The following is a 19,615-nucleotide window of genomic DNA, read 5'->3' on the forward strand; positions in this document are numbered from 1 at the left end:
CTGGAGGCTTGACATGAGGCTGGTGGCGGGGCATGAGGCTGGTGGCTTGACGTGAGGCTGGTGGCTTGACGTGAGGCTGCATTTTGACACCAAACACAGAGCTAAGTATGCCAAAGTTAGCCGTCAAGAAAACAAACAACTTGTCAAAAAATTTAAAGGAAAACTACGATCAAAGCAGAATATGTTTACAAAAGCCACAACCAAAAACAATCTGGCAGTGAAAGCTAGCTTTATTGTGGCTGAAGAAATCGCCCAAGCTTCAACGTCTTTTTCAGAGGGTGCGTTTTTAAAGTGGTGAATGCTGATGGTCTGTGAGCAGGTGTTTCCTTTCCTCAAGCTCAGCAGTGACAAAACAGAGGTCCTCCTCATTGGTTCCAAATCCATCCATTTCCATTTTCTTCCACTTGTTCCTATTCATGGTCACAGGGGGCTGGAGCCTATCCCAGCATCTATGGGCGAGAGGCGGAGTTCACCCTGGACAGGTCGCCAGTCAGGGCCAACATCTACAGACAAACAACCATTCATACTCACATTCATACCTACGGTCAATTTAGAGTCTGGATTAACCTGGTCCCTCTTGATGTCTTTGGACGGTGGGAGGAAGCTGGAGTACCGGAGAGAAACCATGCAGGAACAGGGAGAACATGGAGACTCACCCAGAAAGACCCCGTGCCTGAGCTGGGACTCAAACCCGGAACCTTCTTGCTGTGAGGCCACAGTGCTAACCACTGCACCACTGTGCAGCCTGGTTCCAAGTCCATCATCACCAAACAACTGAGCTCACCATCAACAACTCTTCTGTCTCCCTCTCCCCCTGAGACAAGAGTCCCGGTTGTTGTCCTGGACAGTACTCTATCAACACTGGATTTTTGCTATGCCCTTCTATTTGGTCTCCCACACAAACTCATCCATAAACTTCAACTGGTCCAGAATGCTGCTACCCGTATCATTACCATAACTCCATCCACCAGTCACATCTCGCCCATCTTTCAACAGCTCCACTTGTTCCCTATGAAGTACCCCATTGCCTACAAGGTCTTACTGTACACTTTCAAAGCCATCCACAATCTTGCCCCCCATACCTCTCTGACGCCTCCAAATCAGCATTTCCACCCGGTCCCTCAGGTCTGCCTCCTCCATCATTTTTATCATCCCTCTAGCTTGTCTGTCCACCACTGGGTTCAGAGTGTTCTGCCATGCTGCCCCAGGACTCTGGGACTCCCTCCTTTCAGACATCTGTAACATTACCTCTTTATCCATTTTCAAATCCCACTGAAAACCCATCTTTTTTGACAGGCAGGTGAGCTGATTGATTTTTATGTTTGATGTTCTGCTGCAAATCTACTGATTGTTATAAGGATACTTTTTTAATGTATTTTGATGTATTTGTATTTTAATATCTGTGGGTGTAGGGTTTAGGGTTAACCCAAACCCTCTGTGACCTTGGGTGACTTAAAAGGCGCCTTTAAATAAAATGTATTATGTATTATTATTATTACCCACAATCCTTAAGTGCATCACAGATTAATCTGATTGTTACAGTGTACTGTTACTGTGTAAATGTTTATTGAACTTGTTACTGTCAGTCATTTTGAGGTACATGAGTTCCAGAAATTGATTTAGACGCATCTGGCTGCTGATACATGTTGATCATTTTATTCTTATTTTTCATAGATTTAATCTATTTTGGTCTAGTTGTTTGTGTTAAGTTGGTAATAATTTAAATATAGCTTTAGTTGTCCAAAATTGTATTCAATTATTGGTGAAAATAATATTCTGTCTGAGGTCGCACTGTACCACCAGCAGAACAGCAAATACACAACAATTTATAAACAGCATAAACAACATATGTGGTTGTTTATACACCTTTTGAAAGCTGACATTCTAATGATTAATATGCACCCAATCACAACAAATACTTTCTTGTGGCTGGAGCAGTGTTTTATGTTGCTAAAAAGCTAACATGCTAAGGAAAGTGCCTACATACCATCTTTGCCGTCCCTACATTGTCTTCACCCAAGTTTTCAAACAGTCTGCTTTTCAATATGTCTCTAAGTGTCCATACATATGGGATGTCAAAGAATTTTCTTCAAAATTGTATATTTCCAACATAGTTCATGTGTTCACTGGAACTTTTGCATAGCTGAGCATCCACAGCTAGAAAACTACAATTCCCTTCAGCATCATATATAATCGCTGGTATTAATTTTTAGTGTGTGTGTGTGTGTGTGTGTGTGTGTGTGTGTGTGTGTGTTCTTGTACTTGCTACATAGTGAGGTCAGGTCAGGTCAGGTCAGGTTTAGGGTAAGGGTTAGGGTCAGGCAGTCAGTTGAGATGATTTGGTTTAGAGTGAGGGGCTAGGGAATGTATTACGTCAATGAACGTCCTCACAAAGATACAAGTACAAGGGTGTGTGTGTGTGTGTGTTGTTTACTTGGAGGATAATAGTGTCTTGTGTCCAAATGTCCTTTTGGAGTCTCCAAACAGGAGTTAGTTAGTTCGGTGGAACTAAAAACCCATGTTCTAACCTCTGTATCTCCTTGTCAGTAAATGACAGAATCAAACTGACAATTTTGAAAGACACCTGAGAATGTTAGCTTTCCAAAGAGACCAACAACACCTCTGAGTCTTGAACTGTGTGGCAGCTGTGCTGCTTTGAATGTTGGTGTAGTGTTTTTTTTTTGGTTTTTTTTTAAAGCCATTATCCACAGGGGGTTCATTCAACTGGGCTAACAGGGCTGGAACAACTGGAACAAAGATGGCAGTACCAAGTGCGATACGTGTAACGCAGCAATGATTCTCACTCCTCACCCTAACCTTAGAACCAGCAGCTCCACTCGCTCACTCATTGAAGGGCTAATGTCTCTCTCTCTGTCTTTATCTCTCTGTCTCTCTAACTGTCTCTTTCACTGTCTCCTCATCTCTTTCTCTCTACTCTCAGGCAACTCCCCTCAGCCTGGGTTGACCTGGAGGCCTGGCATCTGGTTTCAGTGGTGTTATGTGCATGGCTGCTGGTGTTGGTGGGGCCATGCTGGTTGCTGCTGGTGTTGGTGGGGCAGTGGCAGTGGTTGCTTGTGTCAGTAGCTCCATGAGGGTGCCTGCTGGTGTCAGTGACTCTTTGTCTACAGATTATTCAGCAGTGGAGGTGCAGACTGAGACTGTGATCAGGACAGGAAAGAGTAAGAAAGACCAAGGGACATCAGAGCAGGGTTTTGTACTGTAGCTGAGCTGTCATAGAACAAACTGGACTGTAAGGCTGAAAAGCAGGTGATGACACCTTATATTTGTTGTGATGATGTTTACATGGAATATGAATCAGAATTTGATAATGTTTCTGTTGCTAAATCTGTCGCTTTGAGTGTTGACCTATATTCTTTGGGAGAGATCTATGACTTTCTTGATAACACTTTTGGTAAGTCAGTGGCAGTCAAAGCTCATTTTCCTGATGAAGAGAATTTTTTAAGTCCGTTATGACACATCAGAATGTTGTAGAGTTGACTCTACTTCATGGAAAAATATTTTTGTTTGAAGAAATATGTCCCTAGTCTAGTGTAGTCAAGTAAAGTCAGTTTCATTTATTATTGCCAAATCACAATAAAAGTTCTCTCCTGACTCTTTCCAAGTAGACCAGGGGCCTCATGTATCATCGCGGTTTATGTAAGAAAAACTTGCGTACGCCAGGATCGACGCTCACGTTCAGATGTATCAATGCGAAAAGTTCATCAATTCTTGCGTTGTTTCACGGCAACTCCGGAGGTTCCGTAGAAGTTGGCGGAAAGCCGATTCTTGCGTTGACTGCACTTTGGTCCGTTGGCAACACCCTGTGGTGGTGTTTGGTAACTGACATTATTTGAAAACCGCACATACATCGGGTCCAAAAAGCCTTCCAGCGGGAGATGGCGAACCGTTCCAGGGTGAGTCAGTCGACCCTCAGCCGAGCCAGGCCCTTGGTGGTGGACCTGATCATTGAACAGGCCAATATTAATTTGCATTAATAGCTGGATTCTCTACTGTCTAATTCTCTAATGACTGCACTCATGTTGCCATGAAAGCGCCGTCCCATGAGGAACACGCTTACGTTCATCGTAAGGGTTTCCACACAATCAATGTGCAGATCATCGATGCGCAGAGGCTGGAGGGATGGACGCCGATCCGGGTCATTTCCACAGTGTGAATGGGTAAGAAGCTACTACACGATTCATGAAGCCAGATTAATTTATTTTGTCCACTAAACGTTCCAGAACATTTATCAGGCAGTCGAGCCTCTCATTGATCCCCGTTATGTCCTCCTGCAACTGCAGGACCGCCTGTGTGAGGACAGGCTGGCCTGAATGCCGCTGGTCCTGGGGGATGACTCTGAGCCAGTGGACGGGCTGGTGTGGGAGCCGGCAGGGGTGCTGCCCGTCAGCGGCATGACTGACGGATCAGTTTCTATCAAACATATTGGTTTATTTAATGTCTGATTCTGTTTGTTTGTTGCCTTCACGTCTGTGGCGAAGCAGGTGGAAATGTAGCTAAGAAATGGAGTTGCCACTGACCCTTCAGGCTCTTGGAGTCAGCGTGGGTGGGGGTGACAATCCCCCCACAGAGGGGCTGCCCATGACTGCCACCACCCGCTGCTCAAACTCCGTCAGGTGCCCCCTCCTTGACCCCCACCTGTCTGGCACGCACTCCTTTGGAGGGCTGCTGTACGCCGCTTGACCTCCACCTTGAGGTCCTGTTAGTGCCATTTTCCATGTTATTTAAATTTAGATTGAAGCCAGTTGATGATTGTAGTTGTTCATTTAGTGATTGTGCAGTGTTGAATTTAGTCCTACTTTAGCTTGCATGGTTCAGGAAGTTAGAACTGCAGACCTGCATTAGAAACAGAGAGGAAATCTTTCAGAGCGCCAGCAGAGGTGCAAGCTGATGACGTAGTGATGCTGGCGCAGGTTTAGAGAGGAAAACTGAGCTTTGTATCACTTTGATGTTCAGTAAAGGAGGAGCCAACACTTTTCTACCGTCGTCATCAAACCTCAAACACGTAGCGACTCGTTCTTTCCGTCAGTAGAAGAGGTTCAGATGTATGAACATGATGATCAACAACACTGCTGATGAGAAGGGAACTTTAGCCAATAATAGGTCCCACCACTGTTTTCATCTCGCGGGGGGCGTGGCTCTGAACCCACCTGGTTCACCCTCTCACTTCTTATCCACTCTCAGCCTTCATTGTTCATCCTGACACCACTGGACAGGCTGACCAACAGAATCTGCTGTCTCTCCTCCTCCTCTCCTACCAGCACCTCCAGCTCCACGCCGTGAACCTCTTTTTCTTTGACATTGTTTTGAGAGCGCCGACAGCAGAGACCCTATTTAAATGAATTTGTGTATTTATAGGTGGGCGTAACAGGGGCGGGCCCAGTCCTCCGACATCTGCGCTCAATTCCACGCTGATTGGGACGTATCAAGGAAACGTGCGTGGATTCCGCTGCTCGCACAGATTGAGACATCCAGAGGTTTTTTTTTGCGTACGCAACTCTCTCTATTCTTGCAACCACAAGTTTTTAGTGTGAGATCTACTCAAGTATTGATACATGAGGCCCCAGGTCTGGTACCTCCCTTCTTCAATGAACCTCCACCCAACAATTCTCCATCAGCAAGCACATCCTGCAACAGCAGCCACCAGAACCTTCCTTTACCAGCAGGAAGGTGGAGCAGATCCAGGATCAGTGGGGACGGAGAGAGCAGGAGAGCAGGACAGAGACAAAGACAGAGAATGGAGGAAGACAGAGAGACAAAAGGAAAGAGAGGGAAAGCGATAAAGAGAGAGAGAAAGGAGGAGAAACTGATGGACAGACGGGGACGTGAGCAGGTGGAGCTACAGGTGGCAGCTGGAGCCTCTTCAGCTCTGGGGCCTCCTCCAGCAGCACCAGGATCTGGGATGAGGGGAGAAGAAGAGGAGTTCGTAACACGTCTGAGGACAGGAGGAGGAGAGAGAAGCCCAGTGCATCATGGGAGATCCAAGAGCCAGCCTAAGCAGTCCTGACTATAAGCCTGATCAACAAGGAAGGTCTTAAGTCTGCTCTTGAACATAGAGAGGGGGTCTGGGTCCTGGACTGAAACTGGGAGATGGTTCCACAGGAGGGGAGCCTGACAGCTGAAGGCTCTGGCTCCATTCTACTGTTAGAACTCTGGGAACCAGCAGGAACCCTGCATCCTGGGAGTGAAGGGTTCTAGCTGGATCATAGGGGACGAGGAGCTCTGTCAGGGATGAAGGAGCCTGACTGTTGAGGACTTTGATGGTAGAAGAAGAATTTTAAAATCTGTTCTGAATCTGACAGGGAGCCATGCAGAGAAGCAGTCCAGGAGAGACCTGGTCTCTGCTACCAGTTCTCGTCAACACATGGCAGCAGCGTTCTGGACCAGCTGGAGAGTCTTTAGGGACTTATTAGTCCAGCCTGGTAGGAGGGATTTGCAGTAATCCAGCCTGGAAGTGACAACAGCAGGGACTAGTTTTTTCTGCATCTTCTTGAGACAGGGTCTAAGGAAAAGCTTGAAAGCTTCTTGCAAAAGGGTAAACAAAATGAAACTTTCAAAATATAAGCACAACCTTTGGTTGGTTGGCTGCAAACCCTAACCCTGTGCTGGGTGTTTCCTCTCTGCTGGGTTTATCTGTCTGTTTCCCTACTCTCTTCTGAATAATTGCAGGTTATGAAGGTAGATTCTTTAAATGTGAATGAGGGTAGAAGTGCAGAGGTCGTCAGACAAAAAAGATTAGACATTTCTAGCTACAGGAATCACACACCGACAGCCTCAATGACAATGACTTGGATCTGTGGTGGGGAGGGCAGCATGTGCTCAGCCATGGCTCTAATCGCTTTCAGTTATCCATTTCTAAGCTGGTCGAGGAAGCTGATCTCGTGGATGCATGGAGGCTGAATCATGCTGCAGTCAAACAGCACACCTGGGTAAAAGTAATGGATGGCAGGATAAGTGGAGCCAGGTTAGACAGACGTTATGTTTCTGTTTCTTTTACTCCACATGTTGCAAAATGTCACATCCTCTCTGTTGATTTCACAGATCGTCATCTAATTTCAGAAGAGCTGATCTTATCATCAAATGAATAATCTAAGTCTTTGGCATTTTAATGTTAAGCTTTTACATTATTTTAATTTTGTGAGAATTTCAAACTGTTTTGGGCTCACTGGAAATCTAGAAGAGTGTTATACCTCATTTAGCCGGTGGTGGGAGGTAGGGAAGAGACACTCTGTCTTTCGTGTATCGTCTTCATATGTCCAGCTTCGTGTCGTGTAGCCACGCCCTAGTCTCTGGTCCCACTCGGAAGAGGCCTTCCTCTGAAGGTGGTCAATGCAGTGGGCAGGTGGTGATAATGTGGTTGGCAGTCTGTTCAGGCTCCCCGCACTCACATGCTGCACTATCTGTTAGGCCCCACTTCTTCATGGACGCTTTGAAGCAGCCAACCCCTGTGTGAAGGCGGTTCAGGAGGGTCCATTGCCGGTGAGGTAGGTCTTCTCCTTCAACGTCACCTCCAGGATCCTTGATATAATGGTGTAGGCATGTCTGTCCTGCCGACTCCCACTCCTGCTTCCATGCCGCCTCCAGCCAGGCTTTGGTTGTCAAATCCTCCGAGATGGAATTAAGCATCTCTTGCGCAGCCTGATTGTATGGGTGGCGGGACTTGAGTCTGCTTGAAGGTATTGCCATGATGGTGGTGTCATGGAGGAGGTGCCAGCTGTGTTCCTGGGCTTTCCTTGCCAGGGCGAGGGTGGCGGCGTCTCGCCGTTAGCCGGCTGGCGCTATTCCTGCTTGGACTGGCAGGTAGGACACGGTGGTGGGTTTTAGGCAGCCAGTTACGATCCGGAGTGCGTTGTTGATGGCTGTATCGACCTTCTTGGCATGTGGGCTTCTGCTCCAGGTTGGGGCGCAGTACTCAGCTGCAGAGAACACGAGGGCTTGTGTGGAGATGCGTAATACCTTGGCAGAGGCACCCCAGGTTGTGCCAGCCAGGCGGTGAATGAGTGAGACCCTTGCTGTTACTTTAGCCCTCACTTCATCTAGGTGTTGTTTATAGGACAATGTCCTGTCCAAGCGTTCGCCCAGGTACTTTGGGGCCTGCTGGAACTCCAGGGGTTTGTTGTCCACGCATATCTCCAACTCCCTTCTTGCTTCCCTGTTGCAGAGGTGGAATGCTGCTGATACGGTTTTTCCGGTACTGAGCTGCAGGCGCCACCTCCGAAGGTAGGCAGCCAGGATGTCCATTTCATGGGTGAGGCCCTCTTCAAATGCCTTCCATGTGGGTTGGTGTAGCATGATAGCTAAGTCGTCCGTGTACCCATACCTTCTAGATGTCGTCGCCGGTAGGTCAAAGATGTAAATGTTGAAGAGCATCGGTGAGAGGACAGACCCTTGTTGGACCCCGTTTCTCAGCCTCCTGAGTCTGCTGCGCTGGCCGTCACTGGTCTGGAGAATGAAGCTGCGGTTTGACAGCATCTCCATGATGAAGTTGACCATGTGACGGTCCAGGATGGTTCTCAGCAACTTCAGGTGAAGTCGGCGGTGCCAGACTGTGTTGTAGGCAGCAGTCAGGTCCAGTGGTACAACCCCAGCTTTGGCTTTGGCCTGGATGCTGTCCTCGAGATCCTGTGTGAGGAGGGTGACGTCATCCACTGTAGACCTGCCCCGGCGGAATCCAGCCTGTTCCTTCGGTAACTGGGAGTTGACTACTGGCTCAATTCAGCTGTGTATCATCCTCACCAGGATTTTAAAAGGGACACAAAAGGAAGAGCCAGATTTGGGTTTTCAGCCAGCAGTTCACATAGTTCTACACTTATAACATTTGGACAACTCTAGAGCATTTGGAGACAGTGATTTCATAGTTTGAAAGTATGGCTACTTCACACACGGATTTGTTGCTCAGTAAAAGACAACAGCCAAACTTTTTCCTTTAAGAGAGAGCTAAAGGAGCTCTGGTCCACACACGCTTCACCACATTAAAAGACATGGATACACTGACTACATTCTTTTTTATCTGGATAAATTGGTGGCTCAGAGGAAACAGACGGTGTGTCTCCGTCTACCTGATGGAAGTTTGACCTACAAGCCAGTCGAGATACTTCTTGTAATATACTGTATGTATACAGAAGGCGAGATGGTCAAAAATCATCATTGTTAGTGGTCTGTGGTGCTGCTTTGCATTGTTTTTGTTTTTACATTTATTTTATGTCATGCCTCTTTGAATTTTATTTAGTCCTTTTTAATTTTGTAAAATTTCGTAACATCCCTACTATTCACATTTCAACTCAGGAGAGGGGAGCTCTCTGGTGCTGTCACAGCAATCATAAGACATTGGATTTTCTGCTGAAAAGAAAAAAGTAGAGTATTCATAGTTCATTTGCCACTGCAGTGATTTGCAGCTCTGACTAACATAGAGCATTGATCAGACAAGATCTGTCTTGCATTGGTCTCCATCTAAACACCTTGTAGTGGGAGACAGATGTGCTGACCAGGAGTCAAAATCAACTTCTGTTGGAATGTGTCACCAGTTTATAGTCAAGTCAAGTCAATTTTATTTCTGTAGCGCCAAATCACAACAAAAGTTCTGTCCTGACTCTTTCCAAGTAGAGCAGGCCCAGCACCTCCCTCCTTCAATGAATTTACACCCAACAATTCTCCATCAGCAGCACATCCTGCAACAGCAGCCATCAGAACCTTCCTTTACCAGCAGGAAGGTGGAGCAGATCCAGGATCAGTGGGGACGGAGAGAGAGCAGGAGAGCAGGACAGAGACAAAGACAGAGAATGGAGGAAGACAGAGAAACAGAAGGAAAGAGAGGGACAGAGATTAAGAGAGAGAGAAAGGAGAAGAAACTGATGGACAGAGACAAAGACAGAGAATGGAGGAAGACAGAGAGACAGAAGGAAAGAGAGGGACTGAGATAAAGACAGAGAGAAAGGAGGAGAGACTGATGGACAGACGGGGACGTGAGCAGGTGGAGCTACGGGTGGCAGCTGGAGCCTCTTCAGGTCTGGAGCCTCCTCCAGCAGCACCAAGATCTGGGATGAGGGGAGGAGAAGAGGAGTTAGTAACACGTATGAGGACAGGAGGAGGAGAGAGAAGCCCAGTGCATCATGGGAGACCCCAGCAGTCTGAGCCTATAGCAGCAGATCTAAGGGCCAGCCTAAGCAGTCCTGACTATAAGCCTGATCAACAAGGAGGTCTTAAGTCTGCTCTTAAACATGGAGAGGGGGTCTGGGTCCTGGACTGAAACTGGGAGACGGTTCTACAGGAGGGGAGCCTGATAGCTGAAGGCTCTGGCTCCATTCTACTTTTAGAAACTCTGGGAACCACCAGCTATAGCTTATAGTCCATCTGGAATCGAAAGTAGTCATGAATGATATATAATATTCATTAAATGAAAAATATGAAATGTTACTGCATGGCCTATTTTTCACATGAAATGTCTTCAGAAATATATATTCCTGTACTGTTTCTTTGTAAAGTGAGATTGCTTGTTTGGACTGAGCCACCATGATGCAACCAATTGTCATTAGTGATGTTGCTCCACAGGCACATTACACACCCATCTTTTCACAACTGAAGTCTATGGAGTGTTAATTGGTAGGTGGAAAGCTAAGAATGTGTAGCCATAAGAAGTAAAATGTCCTTCATCGCAGTGTGTTATTTTTACGCAGTCCCATGATATCACATTGTTCTTGCCTTGCCATACATATAGCATTGACTTCCATTTAAAATTCAAGCTCTCAATTCCTTTTACTCCACTTCTCAGCCACATCAAATAAAAAAATAGTTCATTCAGTTCGTTCGAGACAATCCCCCCATCTGAGAAGTAGAGACCATGTCAATGGCCATGACTGTATAGCCGTTTTCAGACTGCAAGGCCTACTAATTGCCGTAGTGGAGTATTCGGCTTTTTGGCTGGGGAGATAATGTGAACGCAAGCTGTAGTTTCTCCCCAGGGGGCCATAGGCAGCAACAGGAGGCGTAGTGTCGTGGCACATCCTGATAACACATCACGTGTTATGGTAGGCATGTCCAAAGTCTTCAGTTTATAAATAACTTGCTCCTTGTTGTGAGGGAAGCCGCGTTCCGTCATCCTCCTGGCCAGACTTTCACCGTTACGGAAATGTTCCAGTGAATGCCAACCTCTGCATAGAGGCTCAGGAGCTCATGGGTCTCAGTATCTCCCCAGTTGGCCATTTTCCAAAATGATGAATGTATCTTGAACTATAAACTCACAGGTGAAGTTTTTCTCATCTGTCCCTTGTGCCCAAAGTTTACATTAATTTCCTGGATAGGCTATGTCATCACCATGACCCAAAACTTCATGTCAGAGTGGGCAGACTGGTCAGATCAAACTCACTCTGGCAAAAAGACTAGGGTTGGAAGAGGGTAAATTGGCACATGATTATCCCCTACAGTCTGTGTTGTTCAGTGTGAACATAATAGGCGCCTCAGCAATTTGGGGGGCAAAAACATTTTATCATTGGGAATGTCCACTCTCTCCAGCAAGATGGACAAGCTGTCAGCGCTGACAAGGATGCAGCGGGAGTACAAGGAGCGTAGCCTCACTTGCTCCACAGAGACATTGCTGAACCAGGACATACTCTGTGGTCAACCTGGATGGAGTCACTCTTGTGCACATGGAGTGGAACGTAGCAGAGAGTGGCAAGACGAAAGGCAGAGGTTTGTGTGTGTTTTTAAGGACAGGTGGTGTAACCCTAGGCACGTCACTGTTAAAGAACAGCCCTGCAGTAGAGACATTGAGCTACTAGGGGACAGTGCTCTCTCCATTCCTGTTCACCCTCTACACTGCGGACTTCAACTACAACTCGGACCTCTGTCACCTGTAGAAGTTATCTGATGACTCATCCATTGTTGGCTGCCTATCAGAGGGGGACGAGCAGGATTACAGAAGGGTCATCATGGACTTCTTGGACTAGTGAGATCAGAACCACCTGCTGCTGAACACCAGCTAGACCAAGGAGCTTGTGATTGATTTTCGCATGACCCCCCCCCCCCCCCACACACACACACACACACACACAGAGCTGTGAACATCCAGGGCTCTGACATTGGGATGGTGGACTGATTCAAGTACTTGGGTGTTCACATGAGCAATAGACTGGACTGGACTGCCAACACCAATGCACTTCACAAGAAGGGCAAGAGTCACCTCCACCTGCTGAGGAGAATGAGGTCCTTCGGGGTAAGCAGGGCCCTACTCTGGACTTTCAATGATAGTATGGTGGCCTTTGCAGTGCGACGCCATCATGTGTTGGGTGGCGGAGTCAAGGACAGGGACAGGAAGAGACTGGACAAACTGGTTAGGAGAGCCAGCTCTGCCCTGGGCTGTTCACTGGACTGCATCCAGTGGGTGGCAAACAGAAGTATGTTAGCCAAGATGACATCCATCATGAACAGCACCTCCCACCCCCTGCACCACACTTTGAAGACCCTGAGCAGCTCCTTCAGTTCCAGACTGTTGAACCCTAATTGTGGGATAAATAAAGTAAAAACATATATCGTCCTTCAGTAGGGAAAATAGTGATATTTATTTACACTTCCATGTGTAAGAGTTCCTCCTGTATGTGACTGATCAATAAACAAATAATTTATCACAAAAAAGGTCCTTTACTTATTCCCAGGACACACTGGCACTTCACACACCTAAACCACATGGTATCACTTTAAAGGACACTGATTGGTCAAGACCATTGGCGTTTCAGACACAAACACATAATTTCAGGATGTGAGGTCCTGAAATCAGCTGCCTTAAAAGTTAAAGTTGAGTTGACACTGCTAAAAAAAAAGTAACCACGTGTGGCCAAGACCCCTTAGTGATTTCAATGTAACAAGAGTGTGTTCATACTGGTCTTCAGAGTTATCGGCATCATTTATTAATCGAGGATACAAACCAGCAAATATATGAGCAGATAAATCATTGTACAACAAGACTTATGTGAGATTTATGAAACATGCATATCACACCCATCTCAGCGTAGGAAAGAGTGGCTGTTGATAAATTCAGCAGCTGAAATCTATCGTAGTTATCATATCCCGCTGAGTTTACAACATGGAGAGATGCAAGCCAGCAGAGTTTTTTTTTTCAGAGGCTGAAGTAGAGACATTCAGGGGTCTGGTAGCCACACCATTTAGTATTGTTGAGTAGCCTTAAATCAGGTACAAAAGGCAAGGAAACAAATGTGGTGTGGAGAGAAATTACAGCTGCAGTCAACAGTGTTTTCACAGTCAATTGGTCTGTGGAATATTTAAATTTCTACATCTGTGATGGTTAATAAAACATTTGATGGTTAAACATTTGATACCAGGTGGCACGGTGGTGCAGTGGTTAGCACTATTGCCTCACAGCAAGAAGATCTTGGGTTCTAGCCTTGGCTAGATTCCCGTGCCTGGGTGGGTTCTCTCCGGTACTCCAGCTTCCTCCCACAGTCCAAAGACATCAAGAGGGACCAGGTTAATCCAGACTCTAAATTGACCGTAGGCGTGGCTGGGAGAGCCAATGGTTGTCTGTCTCTATGTGTTGGCCCTGCCATGTACTGGTGACCCGTCCAGGGTGAACCCCGCCTCTCACACTCACATTCATACCTACGGTCAATTTAGAGTCTGGATTAACCTGGTCCCCTCTTGATGTCTTTAATTAATTAATTTATTTATCTATTTATATCAATTAAAATAATAATTGTGTACATAACTCACCAATGAGATGACTCCGTCCATGCAGTGTGCCCTTCTGTAACCGAGTACCTATGCTGCCATTTTGAAAAATAGGAAGAAGGAGTTGTGCATGCCTCCAGGCCACGAGGCTACCATATTCAGAATACTCCTTCTGGCATCAATGATTACTTGAACATTAACTGTGTGGTAATTTTTGCAATTGATGTATGCATAATCAGTTATGGATGGTTGCATCAGATGTCTTGTAATCGCTGTTGACAGAGCATCATAATACAGGAATTAAATATACTCAGCAGAGAGGGAACTGATCGACTTCAAAAGTGCTGGGATAGTTGGGCTGAGTGACAGCTGGGTTATTCCATACCTATAACTGATCTCCCGCTGAGAGTATCTGGTGGCCAAAAACCCCAAGGTGGATGGCACCTACACTGGCACAGGTGTGGCATTGGAATGGCAGGTTTGTGTCCTTCATTGGGGTTCTAGGTTGTAGCATAAGTCAAGGAAGAGATGCCTAGGGAGATGAAAACGACTCATGAGCCACTCATTAGTGTCGGGAATAAATCCTGAAAAACCCTTTCTCGCCTGATGTGCATTCTGGTCCTCTAGCAGAGCCAGATCTGCCATCACTGAGCCTTCACAATCTCACAGCCAAAGCCATCGTTTAAATAGGCGACTGACTAAAGTTCCACCTTTCACATCATAGATCTGTTGATATAATAACTGTTTTCATTTTTTTGTCCCCCTGTGCCTAATTAAAGCAGCGTTCCATGCACCAATTCAAACTGAAAAGGTAATCAGGTACACAATTATATATTTAAATTAAAGCTGCAAGCAGCATTGTTCGGGCCTGAGCCCCCTCGCGCCGGCGGCCAGGTGGCAAACGCCGGCCCGAATCCAACGGTGTAATTGGCAAATCCCTAGGCCTTGTAGTTGAGGAGTTAGAAGCCTGAGTCTGATCAGAGAGTGAGAGCAGAGCTGAGAGCTGGCCCTTTGAGAACCCCTCCCCACTGCTCTGTCTCTGATCTGTGCTAGAGTGGAGAGCAGAGCTGAGAGCTGGCCCTTTAAGAACCCCTCCCCCCACTGCTCTGTCTCTGATCTGTGCTAGAGTGAGAGCAGAGCTGAGAGCTGGCCCTTTAAGAACCCCTCCCCACTGCTCTGTCTCTGATCTGTGCTAGAGTTAGAGCAGAGCTGAGAGCTGGCCCTTTAAGAACCCCTCCCCACTGCTCTGTCTTTGATCTGTGCTAGAGAGAGAGCAGAGCTGAGAGCTGGCCCTTTAAGAACCCCTCCCCCACTGCTCTGTCTCTGATCTGTGCTAGAGTGAGAGCAGAGCTGAGAGCTGGCCCTTAAAGAACCCCTCCCCCACTGCTCTGTCTTTGATCTGTGCTAGAGTGAGAGCAGAGCTGAGAGCTGGCCCTTTAAGAACCCCTCCCCCACTGCTCTGTCTTTGATCTGTGCTAGAGTGAGAGCAGAGCTGAGAGCTGGCCCTTTAAGAACCCCTCCCCCACTGCTCTGTCTTTGATCTGTGCTAGAGTGGAGAGCAGAGCTGAGAGCTGGCCCTTTAAGAACCCCTCCCCCACTGCTCTGTCTCTGATCTGTGCTAGAGTGAGAGCAGAGCTGAGAGCTGGCCCTTTAAGAACCCCTCCCCCACTGCTCTGTCTTTGATCTGTGCTAGAGTGGAGAGCAGAGCTGAGAGCTGGCCCTTTAAGAACCCCTCCCCCACTGCTCTGTCTTTGATCTGTGCTAGAGTGAGAGCAGAGCTGAGAGCTGGCCCTTTAAGAACCCCTCCCCCACTGCTCTGTCTCTGATCTGTGCTAGAGTGGAGAGAGAGGAGGAGCACCAGGACTGGAGTGGGACAAGAGGAAGAAGTCGGCATACGCTGGTCCAGAGGGACACAGAACACCATGTTCTTGGAGGGGTTTTTGTCAGGAATGCAGTGGTGTGGTTAGTAGAGCTGAGGGATGGATGGTGTAGACGTGAGAAGCGTTTGTTTGTTTGTACCCTGAGAGGACACCGTCTCCCCATAGGCTTCCATTGGAAGGTGAAACGTGTCTCCCCTACTTTGATGGCTTATAAAATCCAAACCCAGTAATTCACATAAAAACTTTTAATAACTTTTAATCAGCAGAGTTTGGATAGTAATGTGTGAAAGTTTGGAAGCGATAGCATTAATGGCCTAGGAGGAAATAGATTTTGTTGGGGGAGTAAAAAAAGTCCTCATTTTGACAGTTTTGTCCAATTTGTGGACATTCTGTTGTAGATAGGTGAGGGGTCAGAGTGTAGGAATTGTTGATGAGACGAGTCCAACGGTGTTGGTCCCATGTTTGTGGGACATTCGTGGAAGGAGTTATAGCACTCCAAATGAATCCAAATTATCTTATCGTTGTGTGGCTCCCTAGGTGGCGCTATCGACTTTTGTGGTGTTTTTTTTGTGATTAGTGAATGTTTAGCCAGACTGGACAAGTGTGTCGAATTTCAGTGAATTTATGCATGTTCAGGGGTGAAATTAGATGATGCTCATATTGCGCACTCATTGACAGCAAGAACAGTCCAGTACCAGGTTTTGAATGGTGTGGATGTGAAAACCGTCTCCAGGCCGTCTGGCCCAGCTGCCTCATGGGTGTTGGGGGGGGGGGGACACTGTTTAGTGTGTGTTTTTAGTGCTGCTAATGTGTTGCTCTGCCGAGCAAACATAATAGGGTCTTCGTCTGAAGTACCTTCAGGCTCAGGCCCTAAAAATATTTCTAATTAGGGTCTTCGCCTGAAGGTACTTCCTTATGTTTGCTCATTAACAGCTACAGTGGCTTAATTAATGGCTCCACATTTACCATAAGGATTTGTCCTGACACACACACCTTCATCAGTGACATGACATCTGCTGTTAAAACAACTCTCCAACTCCTGTCCATGAACCACAATTCACCTCACGTCAAATCTAATTTTGTTTACACAAATTCAGAGCTGTTGTAAGATTTCATTGCGCTCAAGCTAAATTGATAACACAGCTTGCATAGAAATGAAGATAGGTTTTACGCTCATTTTTGGTTGTACGCTTGTTTGATTAATGAGGGCCATTGCTTGAATATAAATACCAGGTATGAACAGGGTTTCTAGAACGGACATTCTGATTTGGTCTTCCTTCCCGACTGTTAGCTCTCAAGGCTTGGTGAAGGTACTTGGCTGAAGGAGAAAGGTGTTCCTCCTTTTTTGAAGATTTTCTAGCCATATCTGCCCTACCAGGAACATTATACAAGTCTTGGCAAAATGGATCTGTATGATGACCTTTAGTGTCCTGAAAGGCACCTTTTGATAAATGCATTATTTTGTTAATAAAGCTTTGCTTGTGTTTGCTTTGATAGCCAAAACCCTAAATTCTATAAAAATCTCATCAATCAACAAAGGTGACATTCATGAAAGAAATTATGCGGAAAAAATTGGAAAAATATCATTTGACAAACTTTGATATATCTTGAATCTCTCAACTTCAACAATGTTTAGCAAAAGTTCTTGGATTTAGGGTTCTCAAAGACTTTCTTTGTTGTGCTGTAAGATGAAACATTCATGTCAAATTAGAGCAGAATTGTTTATGAAACCACAGTTTGTCTCTCTTCTTTGTCTCTCACATGAACTATAGGAACGTTCAGGACAACTGCTGCTTACGGTCACTCTATATTGATTTTAAGAAAGACCTGGGCTGGAGGTGGATCCATGAGCCAAAGGGCTACGAGGCCAACTTCTGCGCTGGGGCCTGTCCATATCTGTGGAGTGCCGATACACAGCATTCTAAGGTACTATATGGGTGACAAACTGTCATATTCTACATCCAAACCATTTGTGGAGTCAAGATAGTCAGGGGTGTAACCAAGAAACATGACTAGGGACATATACATGGAAATTTCTGGTCTAAAATCAGTTTTTTTATAAATATTAAAAAAACTGGCACGTCCTCTGCCACTAGATGGCAGCACGTGCAGCCAATCAAATTTGAAGCACTTTGCTGTACTTTCAAAAATTATATTTTTCAGTCTAAATTATTGCTTGTGTTTACATCACTTTGGACAAGTGTCTGCCAAATTAAATGTTATAATTGTAAAATTAAGATGATTTTGTTTTAAATTTTGTTAAAACTTTTACTGCATTGTACTCTTGTTTGATTTCAGGTGTTAGGCCTATATAACACCATTAACCCAGAAGCTTCAGCATCACCTTGTTGCGTCTCCCAGGACCTGGAGCCCCTCACTATCCTCTACTATATTGGCAAGACCCCCAAAATAGAGCAGCTATCCAATATGAAGGTCAAATCCTGCAAGTGTAGCTAGAAGCTCTCACAAGGCAAAGAAGATACCCTCTCCCTTACTCCCATCCCTTCTCACAAACACGCACACATGCAGTGGACTCAGGCACACCACAACTGTACTATGTTTACACTTACACACAAACACACATACACACGCACACAAACACACACACACACATAGTCTTGTATCATGTGTTAGAGAACAGAGGTACAGAACAACTAACCTTCCATGTAAATGCAACACAACATTGCATCCACATACAGAACAGAACCATTGGCACAGCAGCAGAGGCATGACTTTGATACCAATGATTAGTAGCTGAGCATTTAAGGAGCGTGAAACTTTGTTCATGTGCTTCTAGCTGCTTCATAAGTATCTACCTGGGCTTATGTGTGGTGAATTTCATGAGGACAAACTGGTTCAGGTGTCAGTGCACCTCTGGTATTAGGTGTCCTTTTTGGATTTCCAAGAATAACAGACAGCTGGGATTCAGGTTTTCACCTAATGCATCTTTTTTACCCAATAGGTATAAATCAATTGTATCCACATTTGGGGTGCTAGGTGACAAAACAAACCAAAGGTTGTAAAATGTGAGAAGCCACCCATATTTTATTATGAATCTATGTGGCATTTGTGATAGAGTGTACATAGCTCTCCATTTTTTGGACAAATCTACAGTACATGTCACTGACTGATGCCAGAAATACACCAGGCTCATTAATGTCAGTGGGGCATTGCTGTTTGTCTGTCCTGCCATTTGTGCAACAGAGCACAATGGGCCATCTACATGTTTTAAGGAACTTCTTTAGGAAATTGAAGTGGGATACTCAGGTGAATATGCAGCTTTTGCACATAATAGATCTGTGCAATTGAAAGTAAAAGGACCAGTGTATTGACAAAGCAATTGCAAAGGTGAAATTTGGCCCTGTGTCTTGGTGCTCTGGTGCTATATGAGGGAATAAACATGAAACATGTAAACGTTTTATACAAATGAGCTTCATAACAAACAAAGCCCAAATCAAAAACAGCACTGATAACTCTGAGGTGAAATATGAGTGTCCTTAGAGAGTTGGTGGTAGTTTAAGAGCATTTATTGGTATTCTCCGTGATTAGTTGACTGACCACAGTATAGGACGAAGGACCAGGCATCAGTGCATCTTTTGGCAAATTTAAATATATTTTAGACAACCCAGTTACACCTTTTAAACATGGTCAATCATGATAATAATTATACAAATAATATGCCATCTTCTTTTGTAGTCTGTGTGTAATTAAAACATTAGAATGCACAGACTGAGATAATACTTCCCATATACAATCACATCCCAAGGGAGGCGTCCAGGAGGTGTCCTCACCAGATGCCTGAACCACCTCCACTGACTCCTCTTCCTGGAGGAGCAGCAGCTCTACTCTGAGTCCCTCCTGAAGGACGGAGCTTCTCACCCTGTCTCTAAGGGTTGAAGAGATGAAATTTGCAAATGAAAATTTGGAATCTAAATAGCAAAGTACAAGTTTTCCAGGCTGCAGTACGTCCAATTGATACTAGAATCTAGCTTTGAAATTATTGCCAAACTGACATTTTTTGGGCCACTACATGGCTGACA

The 19,615-nt window shown here is 45.7% G+C and overlaps 1 protein-coding gene across 1 annotated transcript in view; it reads left to right on the forward strand.

Moving 5' to 3' along the window:
* The window catches only part of tgfb2 (transforming growth factor, beta 2), a 165,173-nt gene extending 145,796 nt beyond the window's left edge, over positions 1 to 19,377 (forward strand). Inside the window, exons 6-7 of the mRNA XM_086219332.1 lie at positions 17,348 to 17,501; positions 17,874 to 19,377. Of these exons, the coding sequence (XP_086075458.1) occupies positions 17,348 to 17,501; positions 17,874 to 18,032 (313 nt within the window). The 3' untranslated portion in view covers positions 18,033 to 19,377. The remainder of the gene's footprint in view (positions 1 to 17,347; positions 17,502 to 17,873) is intronic.
* The last annotated feature ends 238 nt before the right edge of the window (positions 19,378 to 19,615 follow it).

The sequence above is a fragment of the Aulostomus chinensis genome, chromosome 11 (assembly GCF_037954235.1).
Source record: "Aulostomus chinensis isolate RoL2024-O1b breed Wild chromosome 11, RoL_Achi_v1.0, whole genome shotgun sequence".
Classification (NCBI taxonomy): domain Eukaryota; kingdom Metazoa; phylum Chordata; class Actinopteri; order Syngnathiformes; family Aulostomidae; genus Aulostomus; species Aulostomus chinensis.